Source organism: Beauveria bassiana (genome assembly GCF_000280675.1).
Source record: "Beauveria bassiana ARSEF 2860 unplaced genomic scaffold BBA_S00006, whole genome shotgun sequence".
Lineage (NCBI taxonomy): Eukaryota > Fungi > Ascomycota > Sordariomycetes > Hypocreales > Cordycipitaceae > Beauveria > Beauveria bassiana.
Genome location: NW_007930841.1, coordinates 562,594 through 580,194, shown reverse-complemented (window position 1 = coordinate 580,194; position 17,601 = coordinate 562,594). Strand labels below are relative to the sequence as shown.

Genomic DNA, 17,601 nt, shown 5'->3' with positions numbered 1-17,601 from the left:
CCCAAAAGAGAAATAACCCGATTGCTAAGGTCTCAGGTTCTCCAGTTTACTCTCTCCTCCTCCTCCTCCTTCAAACCTCATTCTCCCAAGTAATCCTACGCCTTTTCCTCTTACCAGTTGCATTGCAGCCTCGTTTTACATACTTTTTTTTTTTCTGCTGGGCCTTGCAACCGCAAACGTCGTCTACCATTTTCTTTCTTATTCCTTGCAGAAAGAAATAATGTCGACGCCCACCGATGCCGCCGCCGCCGTTGCGGTCGGCGACCAATGGGCCCGCAGCAACTGGAAGACGGTTGGGTACTGCTTCGTCGTCGCCCTCGGCCCTGTCCTGTTCGGGTTTGACCAGGCTGCCATCTCGGGCACCATTGTCATCCCTCGCTTCCAGAAGGACTTTGGCTCCATCGACCCGGCCACCGGTCAGCACATCATCACCGCCGGCGGCCAGACCATGCTCTTTGGCCTGCTGCTTGTCGGCGCCATTGTCGCGAGTGTCGCCTCCGGGCCTCTAGGCACAATGTACGGCCGCAAGTCGGGTCTCTACGCCTGCTCCCTTACGTCCCTGGTCGGGCCCCTCATTCAGGTCTTTGCCCCCAATATGGGGGTCATGATTTTCGGCCGTGTCTTGACTGGAGCTGGTATCGGCTTTGCTTCCAACTTTTGCGGCGTCTACTGGAGTGAGGTTGCCGTTGCAAAGCACCGAGGATTGATTACGTGAGTTTCACATTTTTCTTTTTTTCCCGCTCTCCCTTACTTATTCCCTGTACGCATAATTCTGACAACATGTCCGATTAGCATGCTGTACCAAGGTCTCGTCAATCTCACAGCCTTCATCGGCGCCTGCATTATTCAAGGCTCGCATGGCCTTACCAGCAAATGGGCATGGAGAACTCCCGTCATGGTCATGATGATTGCTCCGGCCATTATGCTGTGCCTCATTCATCTGCTGCCCGAAACCCCTAGTGAGTAACCGCCCTAGTCCGATCAAGCAAGCCGGCGTAGGCAATGACTGACCAATCTCTTCCTACGTTTTAGGATGGTACATCACTCGGGGCCGCCCCGAAGATGCCGTTCGAGCCCTCAAGAAGCTTCGAGGCTCGACGTGGCCCGACGAGGAGCTGGAGAATGAGGTCCGCGAAATGTCAGCCATGCATGAGCTGGAATGCAGCCTAGAAGGCTCCGGCACATACAAGGATTGCTTCCGAAATACCGATGCCAGAAGAACCCGCATCTGTCTCATCTTTGTTCTTTTCCAATCCTTCACCGGCATCTCCTTCATCGCAGGGTACGTATTCTTATGAGCGACCAGCAACGAGGGCATAGATTTGCACAACAGCCTGTGCGACTTTTTCTGAGCTTGTCTCCCAGCGCTTAAACAGAAGCCACCTGACATGAACCCGCTGACAATAACTTTGCAGATACGGGACACTGTTTTTCGCGCTAGCCGGCATCAAGCAGCCGTTCCTCACAACCGTCATCACCAGCTGCTGCGGTCTCGCCGGTTCCATTGCTGCGTTCCCGCTTGTGCGCAAAGTCGGACGACGACGTCTGCTTCTCAACGGCAGTGCCATCTGCGGCAGCTGCATGCTCTTGTTTGCCATTGTCGGCACGGCCAAGCCCAACAGCATCGCGGCGGCCAATCTTCTCATCACTTGCGTCTGCATATACTTGTTCACATACTCGATAAGCTGGGGTTCTCTTCCCATCACCGTGCTCACGGAGATCCCGTCCAACACCCTGCGTTCCAAGACGCTGTCCATGTCCACCACTGTAAACTGGCTCTCGGCCATGCTGATTGCGTGTGGATCCCCGTACCTCGTCAACCCGCAGTATGCCAACATTGGCGTCAAATTGGGCTTCATCTTTGGAGGATGCACAATACTCGGCTGGCTTTGGGTCGGTATCGATGTTCCGGAGACCAAGGACCGCACTTTGGAAGAGATTGATGAAATGTTTCTCAATGTGAGTCATGACTCCCTCGCCACGCATGTTCATCCAGGCGTGATCGTTAATGATCCAAACCTTTGCTGCACTTTGTTACTGACTGCTTTGGCGAAAAACAGCACATTTCTACAAGGGGTTTCAAGAAGTACGTATGCACTGGTCAAGTCAGAGACGAGGAAAATCATGTCATTGCCACTGTGGAGAAGGATCAGGTGGTTGTCTACCATAATGAGGCGTCGCGTTAAGACAATAATGGGATTGGTCGAACTGGCAGATGGCACGGCTCGGCCATTGATTCTCGATTTGGCGCGGGGGTAACGGTGTTTTTCCTTTTTATATACTTCCAAAAAAAAGATTAGACACAGAAAGCCCAATACTATCATTTTAATGCCGCTCCCTGTGTGCCCAGGCTACGACTATCTGTGATACACGTATGCAGTCATCCTCGGTCGACCCCGTAAGCGGTGCACGTTCTTCGAGGCTAATAAATGTGTACAACTACCGTTAAAGCTCATACTTTGGGTTGTGGAAAGTGTTTTGATTGGATTCTTACACAGTCATTTCTTGCACAGTAATTGAGCCCTTTCATGCAGTTTTGAGCTTGAGCTCTTTAAAGGCACTGTAGCTGCGGCGGTACTCGAGATGGTGATGGAAGTAAGACGCATGAATAATGGCTGTGCTACATCCCACAACACCAAGTGGCTGACTACTACTGGACAATTCTGATCAGTAATAGAAGGATGGGACCAAGAACATCAACTGTGTGGTGCACCATCAGCCTCAGCCTGCATATTTACAAGCAAGCAGTCTGCAGCATGACGTTGCGCAAGTGCTAAACCCCCCGGGGCCGAAAAATTCATGACGGGTGGATTACCGACAACGACTTGTTGCCTCATTTGCATTTCCCAGCACTTGTCCGATTCGACTCTCAACATTGCAGTGAAAAAGGAGCAAATTGATTTGTGGATGAAATCACATAGGGTACGAAGCCATCTTTAATAATAAGGCGGTGCTTTTTGCACGTGCGCGTCAACGCGTCAAGCAGGCGCTAAACCGCCTGTAAACCGCCCACATTGGAGGGGCAACTTTTTTTTTTGGACATGAAACCACCCATCGACCAACCCACCTTCGTTTTAAAAACTGAATTTCATATCGTGACTTTACTTGGCAAGAATGGCTCTCCCCTTGCCAAGCGGGCCAGTCCCGACTGAAGTCGCTTTTCTCTGTGAAATGGAGCTCGTCACAGTCGTGCCACGGCAACGGCTCGACAGCATTGAGCTCCTCGGAGTACGTGGGATCGCGTCGCGACGACCCCCCCCTCCCCTTCTTCCCCAAGTCTCGAAGCCGCCGCCGCCGTCTCGCCTTTATGCTAACTGTTTTTCTACCTCGTGCAGGGTCCCACGCCACCCCTCCGACCGCCGCGACGAAGCGACATACCATTGTGGCTCGCCATCCTGCTAAAGAAGCAGCGGCGCGCCAACATTGTCGCCCCAGCTTGGCTACACCCTGCGTCCCTACGCGACATTATCCAGCACGAGACCACGACCGACACGAGCGGCTGGGCGCCTCCTCCCCCGCCACCCGTCCGCGCCGACGCCCGTGGCAACGCGCGCCGCATCGACCGCTACGACCATAACGACGACGAACACGAGACGGTCCTGTCACCCCCGTTTCTGCCATCCTGCACCGCCGCCGCGCCTTCTGGCGCGCTGCCCTACCACTGGTTCGAGCTCGCCGAGATGCTGCTCGCGCACGCCGGCGACGACGTGCCGTCGGCGTCCGAGGTGCGCTCGCTGCTGCGCGACCTGCAAGAGGTGCGCGGCGCCAAGATGCGCGCGAGCACGGCGCAGCTCGAGGGCGGCCTCGACGGCGTCATGAGCCTGCGCGGCGTGGGCGCCATGGAGCTGGCCGAGAGCAGGGGCTTTGTGACGGCGGTGGTCGAGGGGCTCCGGAAGCTGGGCGCGAGCGCCGAGGCCACGCGGAGGGAAGAGGAGGAGGAGGAGCGCGGCGGAGCGGGTTCTGGCGACGACGGCAGCGATGATGACATGGGACTGTAAAAAAAAAAATTGGGGGCTGACACGAATTACGATGTAATGATTCACGATGTACATAATTTCTTTAAAAACTGGTCATACGGAGTGCTGTTCAGAAAAATTTTAAAGGTCGGCGTACAATTTCGGAAACATGCCCCCCCGCCCAAGGTCGCACTGTTGTACATTTTTTTCTCTTGCCCTCCCCAGTGCTGCCCGCCGCTTGCGACCAATGTGCCATGGTATACAATTGAGAGTAACATTGTACATGCTTTTCTCCTACCTTGACAGAATATTATCAATGGCTTTGTGAAGTTGGCTGTGAAAGAAGACAGGGCACTGCCTGTGTAATGGCCGAATAAGAGGAGAATCAACAAATATACAACCTTTTTTTTTTCCGAATTACAAAGAACGCTTTGAAATATTGAGCACGATTACACCCAATACGCCCATGTTAGTAGCAGCTCTGTGCATCTATAGGCGCGCTTATCGGAGACCAGACAGTGGCGGTATTGAACTCGTTTCTCGTTATTCCTATCGTAAGAGCTTCGGTTCGGAGCATGTTATGAGTACCAAGCCGGATAGTAATAAAGAGACTAGTACCAAGTCGGATAGGAATAAAGAGACTCCTCTATCACGAGCTATAATGCTCAACTTCGCTATAACCAAGGTGGTTTCCGGTGTGTACTCGGAACCAATGTCTACGGTTTGGATGCGTCACGTAATATGAAAAAGATGAGAAAGTTTCTGCACATCTCGGCCCTCGGGACAACAAGATCCGTTTGCCGCTGGCAACATATAAAAGGGTAAAAGGTGGACTCCAACGGCGTATAATATAGGTACTTCCTAAATAGGAATTTCTACCACCCCCGCGCCGCCGGGTAGGCCGAAATTCTCCATAACTTATAGGCTAATTAATGTAAGCTTAAATGTCGTCCGCGGCTCCTTTTATACGAAGATGGCATGAGTCGCGTGATGCAGCCGCGCCTGCAGGGGCCCGTTGCTCCCCACTTGATAATAAGCTCACAGCGGAGATGATGCCAGTTTGGCGGCGGCAAACGTTCTAGGCTAGCCTTTGTCGGATTATAATGATTGACTAGTGGCGGCTCGGGAAATCGTCCGATGCGCTCAGCTGCCTCATCTCATCCGGGCAAGGCTAGCCTGTCCCACACACGTTTGTTTGGATCGTTATCATGCAAGCAAGACCGAGAAAGAAGACAAACCGATCCGGGGTCTGATTTCAAACGGAGAGATTCCTCGGCATAACATGGCGCTGTCCCTGTCAAAAACACTACAGGGACGGCCTTGGCCAATTTCTTGAACTATACACGGGGGCCTGTCGACTCATTCGCGGCGGAATAAGCCTGTGATTAGCCGCCGAGGGTCACACCTACATCGCAATGTGTCCATCTCCCGAATCACAACATGAAAGTAATGGATTGAGTTGAAGGGTCAGGTCATAATCGAAATTTAGGGCCAAAGTCTGAGTAACGAAACACGCGATACGTGTCTCAGTTTGGAAATAGACTTTTTTTGTGCGGAAAGGCTGCGGCTAACAAAAAGCTCTTGTGCAAATAGCACTCTATTCTAGTGTCCTTCTTATACTCTGACTGGAGTGGTAGTAGTGGTACTTCGTATCGAGTGGAGCTACCTATAAATTCAAAGTACTAATGTGTTGCCCTTGTTAGGAAGCTATCGTGCGAATGTGAATACTTTCTGCGTGGCCTTAGAGAAAAGCTCTCCTGCAAATAGCAATGACGCTTATCATTCAGCAAAGGTGAAGAAAGCGGTGAACTGTCACGCGAGACGTAAGAAATGAAGCAGTTATATATAGAGGCAGCTGCGCCAACCAACGGCCAAACACATCGACGACAGACTTTGAGAACCGACATTGGCTAAGTGCCTGATACTTACGGATATCTACAGTCCGGCCGACATCATGCTTCTTGGCAAGGCATTTCTCGCTTTTGCATGGGCTGCAGCAGCTGTTCATGCAGCTCCGTCCCCTTCTTATGTGGACATGGATGGTGGTAAGTCTTGACCTAGAAGACGGCTTGAAAAGGGCACCGTGTAGTTGTGGTCTCTAACAGAACCTATAGGAGCAGGTCCGTCCAACGGGAACGCAGCCGAGGGCGGGCTCCAGCGATTCGAATTTGTCAAGGAATTTATGGGATCTGAGAATGAGCTTGCCCGCTCATCAGCTCCTTATTACGCGGGCCAAGATTCGCATCAGAAGATAACTCCTGAGACTATCGCGGCTCTCAAGAAGCACGGCGTCACCCACATCATCAGCGCAAACGCCGAAGCCAACAACGAAGAGATCAAGAAGGCTCTTGCAGAAGCTGGAATTACCTATACTCCTCTGCCTGTCCAGGATTTCAAAGCCGCAACCCAGGATGACTTCCAGAGGGCCTGGGACGCTTTCGTCAGCAACCGCGGCACTGGTGCCACGCTGGTATGGTGTGGCTACGGTCACGGCCGGACGGGCACCATCATATCTGCCCTGCAGATGTTTGCTGAGCATGAAAGGGGCCAGCTGCACACGTGGTCGCGCTCTGACTATGACCGGAATCATGTTGAGACGGCTGGACAGAGGTCGGCACTTGAAACGCTTCAGCAGCGGCTCCAGAGCGAACCAGCCCAGCCACCGGCTCTCACCGAGTATCAAACCGACGGCTTACTATCGGGTGACTTTAACGGGATTGACTGTTCTCTTGCCCTCGGTTTCGTGCTGTTAAACGTTACGCCAAAGACTCGAAGGTCGCTGCCGGGCAGTGTCGCGACGCTGAACAGCCGACAAGGTACTCCTCCTTGCACTTACACTGGCTATAAAACACGCCCATTTGCTGACCTCTGCCCTTCTTACAGTAACGCCCACGCCGATGACACCATCATCCTCAACACAGGATTGCGAACGAGCCCGTGACATTCTCCGACGAAAGAACGTACCTTCGGTCTGCCGTACAATCAAGAACATCCAGCTCGGACTAGCTCTCTCCAACGACTATTGGTCTGGGACCTGGGACCGCATCGGCGCTACCCTCGAAGGCCCGGCTGGCAAGGCAGTTTTGCACCTTGCAAATGGGCCGTCCAGAGGCTTTAGTACCTGGGAAAAGGTCAATATGAAAGCATCATTCGGTTCGGAATCAATCGATATCGGAGGCATCGACAAGATTACTCTTAATGCCGCTGGAGTGTTTTCAGTGATCCGAGAAAGCAACCCAACGAATGATCAGTGGAAGGTCCAAGGTATGACGAAAAAAAAAAATAACATTTGCTTTTACCAGAGACTAATACCAATGTTCCCAACGCAGATGTTCAAATACGCGCAGAATGTGCCGATCCCGACTTCAAGGCCAAGGATGACAAGCTTGTCGGGCTGAACGCGTGGTACGGACACCCCGGCGGCTGGCAAGAAGGGAATGCTTACAAGACCAAACCTGTTGCCACTTTTTCCATTGTGCCCGGAGACTGGGCTTTCTCTCCTCCTTGTGCCATCATCAAGGATTTGACATATCAGTTCAAGCTGAGCAACGTCTACTCTGGCGGAACATGGGACGAATTATCGTTTACCATTGGCGAAAGCAAGGAAATCCCGCTCGGAGTTAGCCCGGCTTTGGGCTACACCAAGGACGGCACCATCGATTTGAAGGAAGTCTTTGGCAAAGACCAGATTGACATTCGCAGTCTAAAAGAAGTCCGTATTCTTGATCAATTCGGAAAGGATGGAGCGGGAGACGCGTGGTCGTTTTCAGGTATGCACCCGCCCAAATTTGCCCCATCGGTAGGCTCGTACGCTGACTCGAAGCCTTTTGCTCTTTCTAGGCATCACATTCTCCGCTACCTGCGCTCATATGGACAAGAAGATGGCCATGAAAAAGTTTCAGTCAGTCGAAAAATGGGTCTACCACGCAGAGTCTGGGCCGGCTTGGACCGGCGACATCATTACTTCCGACTGGCTAGAGGTGGTTTAAGAGCAGGTGATGACGGAACCAGGACCAGAATACAATACCTGGAGATGACGGCTTAGACTTATTCCATTAGCCTTGGCATGGAATATTGACATTGCTCTCCACATGGCATTACATAACACTCGCCCTTCTGGACTGTATCTGTCGTAAACAGAGGCAGTAGTCTCAACGGCTTGGGCTAGGCGAGAGAGCCAGCTTTACATCTCCTCTCTCACGGGCTGCCTATCGGCATCTTTCCATAGTCTGTATTCGAGGCCTCATTACACTCGCTTTTTCGATGTCTGGCAGTTGTTCAAGGGTTGCTGGGGCAGTCAACGCTAAAAGTGCCCGATAGGCCAAAGGGTCTTCTCTCATTTGTATGTCGAGATGGTTGTCTGTTTATATTATTGTATGGAACTAGTAACTATAAACAGCTTTCTCTGTAACAACCACGGATAACATGGTAACCCCCATACCTAGCCATCGCGGCACACAGTACGGCTGAACCGCCTCAATGTTCTGTTCGTCATATATCCCCAATGCTTGCTACCGTTGCACGCCAGTACAATTAGCTGTGCTCGCTCCATGTGTCCTTGCCGTGGCAGACGTCACCAAAGCGATGGCTTCTGCCATAGGTCTTTTGCCAGATCCCGATGCTCAGCTGGGCGCGCTTGTCCTTGCCGCACTGTTTGTCCATGCGCTCCGCGGCGGCCTCCATCTCCCGCCTCGAGCAGTGCTGCTGGTAGGAAAGCAAGTTGTGCTTGTTGTCCCAGTTGCAAATGTACCACATCATGTCGTTGACGACGGCAAAGACCATGGCGTCCTTCTGCACAAACGTCGCCAGCTCGCACCAGTTGCCCAGCATGTTCATGGCCTTGGCCTGGTCGTCGCTGCGCGTCAGCTCCCAGGTGATGTTTTTGGCGCGCTTGTCCTTGAGGAGGCAGTTGACGTCGCGCTGCTTGACCGGCAGCGGGAGCCTGCTGGTGGTCTCGACAGCCGTCATGTTGACGTCGTGAGGAATGTCAAAGTAGGTGATGGAGGCGATGCCCTCCCTCAAACCGGGCAGCCAGTCGACCTCGTAGACGCCATCGGGGAGCTCATCGGGAATTGTGAGGGCGTGGGCGAGGGGCGAGCCGCAGAAGGCGGCCATGGCCACGAAAACATAGGCGAAACGCGCCATGTTGGTTGGCTTTGGGAGTTACGTTTGTGAATCAACGGCGATTCGAGATTGATGAGAGTCGTCGGAAAGTAAGTTGGGTGCAGAAAACGACAAGTTGCAGCAGGTCCCACAGCAGCTACAACTCTTCTCACTATTTCTTTCCATGGTTGAATAAAATTAATGCCTTGATGAAAGGTAAAGCTCTTGATCTTTAAAAAGCAAAGCCACGGGGCACCCTGTTCTATATAGGCGCCGCCATTGTGGCCAAAGTGCCGCATCCTAAAAACCCAAAGTGCGACGGTCCGGCTTGAATAAGCTTTGATCCCCGCATAGTTAGTGGATACAGTGGCTCAATGAAGATTTGAATATGTTTTGATCAGAGGCCAGTCTTTTTGTTTATTATGCCAATATTGAAACGGCAACAGCCACTTGGACGCTCTTAAGCCGCCACGACCCATAACACAAAATATGAAAAGCCTAATTGAAAGTCAATTCCTAAGTTAAGACTTGAATAAACATATTGAGTTCGTCTACAAAAGACGCTCGCCTCCCAATTTCTCTCGTCTTCCTCTTCTCTCTGCACCACGCACCTTGTTCGCTCGTTCCGCCCCCTTTGCTCAGTCATCAGGCAGACTTTAGCAACCCGAACATTCTCAACATGAAGTTCACTACGGCTATCGTTGCTGTTCTAGCAACCGTTGCTGCTGCCAGCCCCTTCGTTGCCCATAATGGCACGCACAAGGACATGCCCAAATGCGCCTATGAGTGCCTCGAAAAGCTCTTCAGGGAGACGACCAACTGCAAGGAAGAAGACTACAAGTGCATGTGCGACAAGAAGGTGAACGCCGAAGTCATGAAGAAGGCTCCTAAATGCATTCTCAAGGCCTGCGACATGGCCAAAGCCCTGAGTACGTTACAATCAGGGAAACCAAAAGGGAATGAAAATATGACCGAGTTCATTTACTAACGTGAAAAAAAAACAAAAGAGGCAAAAGCTATTGCCGAGAAAACATGCAAAGCTGTGAAAAAGGCTGCGGAGGCGGAGGAAGAGGCTCTTGCAAAGAACTCTACCATCGCACAGAACACCACTATCCATGCCAGGGCCTTTCTTGCACGCAACACTACTGTTCATGGTATGGTCCTCATTCCGCACAACTCGACCGCCAACAAAACCCTCCTCTCCGCCTAAGTGCAGTTTTAGGTGCTAGTACACAATGCAGGCTATCATGTGGTGGAGGACGCGGCGTGCCCTTGCCGGCAAGTCGGCAAGACTACAATAAGTTGGGTTTCTAGAGAACTAATAATAAAGATGGAATAAATTAATTACTTTGCTCTTTTAAATTCGTGATCAAAACAAAGTCGATAGCTAAGGTGCCTGCAGATAATCCTGAGTGCGAAAATAGTTATATATACAGGCAGGATGACACAACTATAAGAGTCAGGAAAAGACGTATGTATCACTTGCCGTTCAACTGCGAAACCTTGATGACAACTTTTCCCTTGGCCGTCTTTTGCTCTACCTTATCAAAGGCCGTCTGAAAGTCTTCGAAATCCACCGCGCTGTCCACTTTGGTGACGCATTTGCCTTGTTCCATTAGTGTCGCAATCTGAGCGAGCTGGCTTCCCTTGGGTTCCACGAGGAACCATTTTGAAGCGGACAATTTTTTTTCTCCCACGTCCTCTGGTTTTACTTGCGCCGGATCACTTGCGACGCTGAGCAAGAACCCGCCGTCCTTGACCGCGTGCCAGCAGGAACCCAGGGTGACGCCACCGACGCAGTCCAGAATCGCGTCTACGGCCCGCCCCTCAGGGTCCTGCGCCACCCACTCCGTTAAGCTTTGTTCTTTATAGTCAATGACCTCGGTGGCGCCAAGCCCCCTGACATGCTCGGCCGACGACCTGCCCCCCGCGTACGCTACGACGGCACCAGCGCCGGCGAGGGCTGCCAACTGGACCGCCCATCCACCAACCACGCCCGACGCGCCCGTGACGAGGACGCGGAGGCTCGCGTTGGCCCGGCGAGCGCCCACATCGCCAAACAAGCCGCGGGGGTCCAGAGCGCTCTGGTCAAAGATGCCCTGCCAGGCCGTCAGCGCGCTCAGAGGCGTGGCGCCGGCCTCCACCCAGCCTAGGTTGCTAGGCTTGTGCGCCAGTTGCGAGGTGCGGGCCACGGAGTACTGTCGCAAGTTACCCGTCATGGACGGCTCGACGCGGAAGAAGACGTGGTCGCCTGGCTTGAAGGGACGCTGGTTGCACGTGGCAACGGAGGAGGAGGAGGGAGGCGGGGCCTGGACGATGACGCCAGCCGCCTCGGTACACGGGACCCTCTCGCGGCCGGGCTCGAAGAGGGACGGGAAGTTCTCCTCCCAGTGCAGCTCACCGAGACATGGTGAGGCGGTGTATATGCGAATCAGGCAATCTTCGGGATGGGAAAGCGTGGGCAGTGGGCCGTCGTCGAGGACCAGGTGGACGGACTTGGGGTCCGGCTGGTGGACCACTTTCATTGTTGAGGGCAGAGGCGACATGCCGAAATTTGGTTGAGATGGCAAGTAATATGTTGTGTTTGTTAAGAATAGTTGAGCAAAGAAATCACAGATCCGTGGTAGTGAGCTGGTGCTGATGCTGATGTGCGCTTTGTGGCAGGAAGCTGATGGTGGCGACCGTCACTACTATAGACAGAAAAAGCAGGAGCCTTTTATACAGACAAGACGAACAAGTCTCGATAATATTTGGAAAGAAAAAAAAGCCGTTTTCTAAGCAAATAATGGCATCGGACCTGCGCTGCCCGGGTGGTATCCGAAACTAGCTAGGGTGGGCATCGCCGCATCGGGCGCTGGGGGCGGGAATGCGTATCGATAGGGTATGCGGGTATTCGGCGACCCGGATGTTGAGCCCCACGCGGTGCCGGAAAGCGGAAGACAACAGTTTGTACTCGATGCTGAATGTATAAGTAGAGCCGTCGAGATTCAGAAAAGTCGATTTTAATCATTCTGAATTCCAAAAAACCTCAGTTTACATCAACCCCAATTAGCTCCCGACAATTCGTCCTCAAGATGGTTTTCACAATCCCCGAACTTCCCAAATACGAGCGCGGGTATGTAATCACAAGATATAGACGCCAACGTCTCAACATAGAGCAACTTTACATGCGACCTTGCTGCTCTTTGAGAGAGTTGGAGCAGATTTGAGAAGGTTTTAATACCCAGACTAACCTTTCTTTGTCTCGCTCTCAGCCGTCCCCTGCCATCCGTCGAGGTTGCCTACCACTACAAGCTGCCCAACTGCCCTGGCAAGTCGTCCATTGGCATCATTGTCAACTTTCCGCCCAACGCGGCTACGCCCCCCCACAAGCACGCGGGCGCGTCCGTGTCGGTGCTGGTGCTCGAGGGCACCGTCATCAACAAGATGAACGACGAAGAAACTCAGGTGCTGACCAAGGGTGAGAGCTTTTTCGAGGCGCCGTGCTGCCACCACAAGGTCAGCAACAACTACAGCACGACTGAGACGGCCAAGCTGCTGGCGACCATGGTGGTCGACGACGAGGTGGTGGAAAAGGGCGGATATGGAGGGTTGACTGTTATCGACGAGGAGTTTGCCGATGTGAAGCTCTAGGTCTACCTAGGTGCGACGTTGTACCCAACTCCACTCTGAATAATATATTTTTTTCCTAGTGCATCACGGGTTATAAATTGATGATTGCTTATCATTCAATGTTAATAGCTGCCGTGATAACGTGGTCAGCAGTAATACTACCCAAGTTGCCAGGTAGCATGCCATTTATAGTAGGTGCAGTGTCACAATATAGTGGTTATCGGGCCTACAGAATTACTTGTAGTGCTGTTACTGCGCGAAACCTGCCTGAGCCTGACCCGAATAAGAAGTATGCTAATCCCAATTTAGATCTAGGTAGACTCGGGGCGACTCTCTGAGTGACCGAATTCTATTGGCACATAAGCCGTTGAAGTGGGGGCCCAGCCCCATGCTGCCAAGCTGCCGTGACGGCTAGGCTAGGTACTCAGGGTCAGTTCTCCGCACGTCATCGTCTCGTTTCATCCTCTCAACATCCTCAACACAACCTGCAAAGATGAAGTTTTCCACAGCCTCCGTACTGGCCGCCTGCGTCCCTGCCGTCGCAGGACGCTTTATCGAAAAAGGCACCGCCAGCGCCTCCAACGATCATGTCGTGCTACACCCCGAGGAAAAGTTCCTGATCGAGACGGCGCCCGGCAAACAGCAATGGGTCACCGAGGAGGATAAATGGGAGCTTCGCCGCGTGAGCAGCTCGCGACTCTCCAGCTGACACGGGGCATCAGAAAAAGGATGTTGAGATGCCAGAATCAACAACCCTGCTTTTCCCATCATCAGCTTTTGTTGTGACTGGCTGATCAACGCTCTCGCTGTTGTCCGGTGTCGGAGACTCTACAATGGCCATGCGCTAACATGCTTGACAATATAGAACGGCCAAAACTTCATGGACATTACCGAAACCCGCAATCTCGGCGCCTCCAAGATTGGAGCCAACACTGTCGTTCAGTTCCCCAAAAAGGTGTCTCAGCAAAAGGTAGTCAACAAGCTCGCCAAGACGCTCTCAAAGAGTGAAATGCAAAAGAACCTCGAGAAGCTTACTAGCTTCTACACTCGATACTTTCGATCCGAAACCGGCCTGCAATCCTCGGACTGGGTCCTGGAAAAAGTGAACAGCATCATCAAGGAAGCAGGCGCCGACAAGACGGTCTTTGCGGAGAGTTTCCCGCACCCCTGGCAGCAGCACTCCGTCATTGCCACTATTCCTGGCCGCACCAACAACACGATTGTGATTGGCGCCCACCAGGATTCCACCAACCTCTGGCTGCCTTCGGTTCTCGCCGCCCCCGGCGCCGACGACGACGGCAGCGGCACCGTCACCATCATGGAGGCTTTCCGCACCATTCTCCAGTCTCAGGACATTGTCAACGGCAAGGCCCAAAATACAATCGAGTTCCACTGGTATAGCGCCGAAGAGGGCGGGTTACTCGGAAGCCAAGCAATCTTTAGCGAATATGAGCGAGGTGGCCGGGCCGTCAAGGCTATGCTCCAGCAAGACATGACTGGCTACATCCAGGGCACTCTCGACGCTGGAAAGCCCGAGAGCGTCGGTGTCATTATGGACTTTGTCGATCCTGGCCTGACCAAGTTTATCAAGGTCGTCATTGAAGAGGTGCGATTTCTCTCCTCTTTCTCGCTGAGCAACAAGGTTCATGACTAACCCACTATAGTACTGCGATATTCCCTGGGTCGAAACCAAGTGCGGCTATGCCTGCTCCGACCACGCTTCGGCGTCCAAGGCTGGCTACCCATCTGCATTTGTCATCGAGTCTGCTTTCGAGAATTCTGACCCTCATATCCACACTACCGAGGACCTGATTAAGTATCTCTCCTTTGATCACATGCTCCAGCACGCCAAGATGACGCTTGGCTTGGTCTACGAGCTCGGCACCCATGACTTTGACAAGGACGGCGGCCTTGACAATCTCGAGCTGTAATCATGATAGACTCTGGCATCTTCACTTTGCAGCGAATACGGTAGCGCCATGTTTTGTTCCTAAGAATATGCATTTCATCAATTATCAAACGCATTCGAGATTTTACCCCAAATTGTAATGTCCTTTTAGTCCTCTACGGAGCCAAGCGCTCCAATCATCGTCGAAATAGCCTTATGAACCTTGTAACGCCTCAAAACCCCTGATTTCTATGCGAATGATTGTTGAATGCCTAGCTTGAATAACCGTTGCGCCGCTTATATTCACACACATGCCCAATAACCATGCCCCGACACTACCATTCACCGGCCAGGCGGCTGCTGTCCATTCCACGCCGGGGGCTGCTGCCCGCCGTTATTGGCGGCCTGCGCCTGTATTTGCCCCATAATGGCCGCAATCATGGCTGGATCAATGTTGAAGCCGCTGCCGCCCTGCCCCGCTGACGGAAGAGGCGGCGGAGCGGCAGCAGCCACAGACCCAGGCCAGCCCGGCGGCGGCGGCGGAGGAGCGGCGGCGGGCGGCCACCCAGGGAATTGCACCCCGAACGCGCCTTGCGGCACGGACTGGGGCGGAGGCGGGGCGTAGTGGTTCGGCGGCTGCTGGTTGCCCTGGGGAGGCAGCGAGTAACCGTCTCTGCTGCTGCTGCTGCCGCCGCCCCCACCACGAGCATATCCTCCTCGGCTGCCGCTACCGCGACCGCCGCCACGTCCACGACCGCGAAAATCGCCTCCACGTCGACCGCCGCCGTGTCGGGAGGACGATGGGGGCTGATCGTACTGCGAGGCGCCAGGCCCGCTGGCTAGTGACGAGGGTCGCGCGAGGGGCTTGTACGGGCCATCCTCATCGTCGTCGTAGTTGAGGCCCGCATCGACATTGTGCTGCTGCCGGAGGGGGTGATCTTTGGTGCGGGCCGCGGCAGCAGCCGCTGCCTTTTCTGGGTTATTTGCCTTCCACTTATCTTTCTTCTTTTGCTTGGCGGCGCGCTTGTGCTCGGCCTCTTTTTCATCGTCGGAGAACTCGACCTCATCGGCGGCAGCCTCTTCATCGTAGAGGTTGCTAGCGTCGGAGCCCTTTACGGCCTTTAGCGGCGCCGTGAAGACAAAGGTCGCGTGGGCGGGCGTGTAGTAGAGGTCGGTGCCGACCGCGAGGCCCAGCTCCGCAATCTCGTCGGCGCTGTTGAAGCGCACTGTGTACATGGGCCGCGTGACCTTGCCAATGGTTTCGGCGACGGCGCCAACGACGACGCGCGACGCGGTGCACAGCACGGAGCCCGAGTCTAGTACCTGGTACTCGCCAGGGGTGACGCCCGCGACGAGCGCTGTCGTGTCGACAATGTGCTCGATGGCGCCCAGAACTTCGAGGGGCATGTCTTCGGTGATGACAACGTCGGGACGGGCGATGACGGGTTCGTCGGCGAGCTCGTTCTTGGTACGCAGCTGCGCGGCGGCGCCAGATTTGGCGCCGCCGCTGGGGCCACCACCTTCGTCGTCGGAGCCGGCTTCCATGAGCATGCGTGCCGTCTCCTCGACGCCCAGCATTTCATAGCCTTCATTGTCAGAGTCGTCGGAGTCGGAAGAGGAATCGGAGCTGGACTCGGAAGACTCGTAGGGGGAGGAGTCAATCTCCCACTCGGGGTTCTCGCCGGTGTCGTTTTGCAGATCTACGCTTTGGAGCGCAGCTTGTTCTGTCTGCTGATGTACTTGCTGCTCTTGAGTGGATGCTTCTTGCTCTGTCGTGGGTGCTTGCTGCTCTTCCGCGGGCGGCTGCTGCGTAGGTTGGCTGGCGAGACCGCCAATCGCGGCTTCGAGGGCTCCTGTTAGAGATGGCGGACTGGCAGGGGGCTGCTCGTCGACAGCCATGGCGTCGGCATCAGTAGCAGCCGGAGCCGGGGCCGGGGCTGAAGCCTCCGTAGTTGGGTTTCCGGCCGTCTGTGTCTCGGGCGCATCTGGGAGGTCCTCGTGCCCAGCAGCGCTTGCAGCGGCAGCAACTAGGTCGGGTGGCAGCGGCGGCAGTGTTTCGTTAGGCTTGGCCTGTCCCAGGCCGGGAATTTGGAAGCCCGACATGGTTGTGTTAATTCATATAATGTACCAAAAATACTCCGGCCAGGATGTAGTCGAGAGGGAAAGAGGTCGGAGAGCTGCCAACTTTTTTTTTTGCGGACGATAAGATAGCGATGAACGGCAGAAAGAAAATGTTGCAGGTGGGTCAACTTAGCAGCGGAAGCGGTGGAGACGGCTATTCCGCTAACCTGTTGCCAGTCACTTGTAACCGTTGCTTGATGGCATCTCGTCGAAATTTTAAAAAAAAATTCAAACCAGATCTTCTATAGAGTTTTTCATTTTCAGATATGTGTCGAAATTTTTCACGAGTTTTTAATTTGATGTATGCTGCTCAGGCATTATAATCTTGCGCTGTAGCATCCGTGCTGTGGCCTAGCTTTGCAGGCGGCTGTGACCACTCAATGACCTGGTTTAGACACGAAAAGAGAGTGATTCAAAAACGGAATATGACCAGGTATACTGAAGTAATACTCCGTCAGCGCCAAGCTAATTGACTTACGAAACCAGTATCGTGATCTTGAACAGACCTCAGCCAGTCAGGCCACTCATGCACCATACGGCGCGACGAATCGGCCCTTTACCCATCACTTTCCAGACACTTTGAACGTGTGTCCTTTGCCTCTCATATATCATCTCTAAAAGCCGGTTGGCTTATCTTGGATCACCCTTCGATCCACCATCTTTTCTGGGAACACTGCCCGTCCACGATCCCAGCTAAAGACTTTTTGCGCGGTTGAAAACCACTTGATTTCTGCTGTAGCATTCAAAAAACAGTAGAAATTTTCACACTCTTCTAGCCTTGAAGTTGCATATTTTACAATCCTCTTTCTTTCTTGGTCGCTTTGCTACGAGGCCCTTTTCTCCTTGACGAATCCCCAAACAATAGTCTGACCAATTGCCCTTGACGCCAAGATGACCAGCTCATCGAATCATGAGCTTCGT

General features: G+C 53.4%; 9 protein-coding genes across 9 annotated transcripts; 6 read left to right on the top strand and 3 right to left on the bottom strand.

The window, feature by feature from the left end:
- Window positions 1–220: 220 nt before the first annotated feature.
- Window positions 221–2,186, top strand: BBA_02932 (General substrate transporter; the record flags this gene model as incomplete). The annotated part of the gene is made up of 5 exons (XM_008598029.1): window positions 221–711; window positions 793–959; window positions 1,033–1,282; window positions 1,416–1,959; window positions 2,061–2,186. The coding sequence occupies 5 exons, from the start codon at window positions 221–223 to the stop codon at window positions 2,184–2,186; spliced, it is 1,578 nt and encodes a 525-aa protein (XP_008596251.1).
- Window positions 2,187–3,114: 928 nt separating this feature from the next.
- BBA_02931 (DNA replication complex GINS protein PSF2) lies at window positions 3,115–3,998 on the top strand (the record flags this gene model as incomplete). Its single annotated transcript, XM_008598028.1, has 2 exons — window positions 3,115–3,228; window positions 3,336–3,998. 2 exons carry the CDS (start codon window positions 3,115–3,117, stop codon window positions 3,996–3,998), a joined length of 777 nt encoding a protein of 258 aa, XP_008596250.1.
- Window positions 3,999–5,910: 1,912 nt separating this feature from the next.
- Window positions 5,911–7,945, top strand: BBA_02930 (protein-tyrosine phosphatase; the record flags this gene model as incomplete). Its single annotated transcript, XM_008598027.1, has 5 exons — window positions 5,911–6,001; window positions 6,071–6,772; window positions 6,840–7,220; window positions 7,286–7,726; window positions 7,797–7,945. The coding sequence occupies 5 exons, from the start codon at window positions 5,911–5,913 to the stop codon at window positions 7,943–7,945; spliced, it is 1,764 nt and encodes a 587-aa protein (XP_008596249.1).
- A 544-nt stretch (window positions 7,946–8,489) lies between these two features.
- Window positions 8,490–9,101, bottom strand: BBA_02929 (uncharacterized protein; the record flags this gene model as incomplete). The annotated part of the gene is made up of 1 exon (XM_008598026.1): window positions 8,490–9,101. The coding sequence occupies one exon, from the start codon at window positions 9,099–9,101 to the stop codon at window positions 8,490–8,492; it is 612 nt and encodes a 203-aa protein (XP_008596248.1).
- A 637-nt stretch (window positions 9,102–9,738) lies between these two features.
- On the top strand, window positions 9,739–10,269 carry BBA_02928 (uncharacterized protein; the record flags this gene model as incomplete). Its single annotated transcript, XM_008598025.1, has 2 exons — window positions 9,739–9,988; window positions 10,067–10,269. The coding sequence occupies 2 exons, from the start codon at window positions 9,739–9,741 to the stop codon at window positions 10,267–10,269; spliced, it is 453 nt and encodes a 150-aa protein (XP_008596247.1).
- A 268-nt stretch (window positions 10,270–10,537) lies between these two features.
- Window positions 10,538–11,605, bottom strand: BBA_02927 (alcohol dehydrogenase zinc-binding domain-containing protein; the record flags this gene model as incomplete). Its single annotated transcript, XM_008598024.1, has 1 exon — window positions 10,538–11,605. One exon carries the CDS (start codon window positions 11,603–11,605, stop codon window positions 10,538–10,540), a length of 1,068 nt encoding a protein of 355 aa, XP_008596246.1.
- Window positions 11,606–12,133: 528 nt separating this feature from the next.
- Window positions 12,134–12,692, top strand: BBA_02926 (cupin domain protein; the record flags this gene model as incomplete). The annotated part of the gene is made up of 2 exons (XM_008598023.1): window positions 12,134–12,174; window positions 12,314–12,692. 2 exons carry the CDS (start codon window positions 12,134–12,136, stop codon window positions 12,690–12,692), a joined length of 420 nt encoding a protein of 139 aa, XP_008596245.1.
- Window positions 12,693–13,164: 472 nt separating this feature from the next.
- BBA_02925 (peptidase family M28) lies at window positions 13,165–14,602 on the top strand (the record flags this gene model as incomplete). The annotated part of the gene is made up of 3 exons (XM_008598022.1): window positions 13,165–13,353; window positions 13,537–14,277; window positions 14,336–14,602. 3 exons carry the CDS (start codon window positions 13,165–13,167, stop codon window positions 14,600–14,602), a joined length of 1,197 nt encoding a protein of 398 aa, XP_008596244.1.
- A 299-nt stretch (window positions 14,603–14,901) lies between these two features.
- BBA_02924 (NAF1 domain-containing protein) lies at window positions 14,902–16,662 on the bottom strand (the record flags this gene model as incomplete). The annotated part of the gene is made up of 1 exon (XM_008598021.1): window positions 14,902–16,662. The coding sequence occupies one exon, from the start codon at window positions 16,660–16,662 to the stop codon at window positions 14,902–14,904; it is 1,761 nt and encodes a 586-aa protein (XP_008596243.1).
- Window positions 16,663–17,601: the final 939 nt, after the last annotated feature.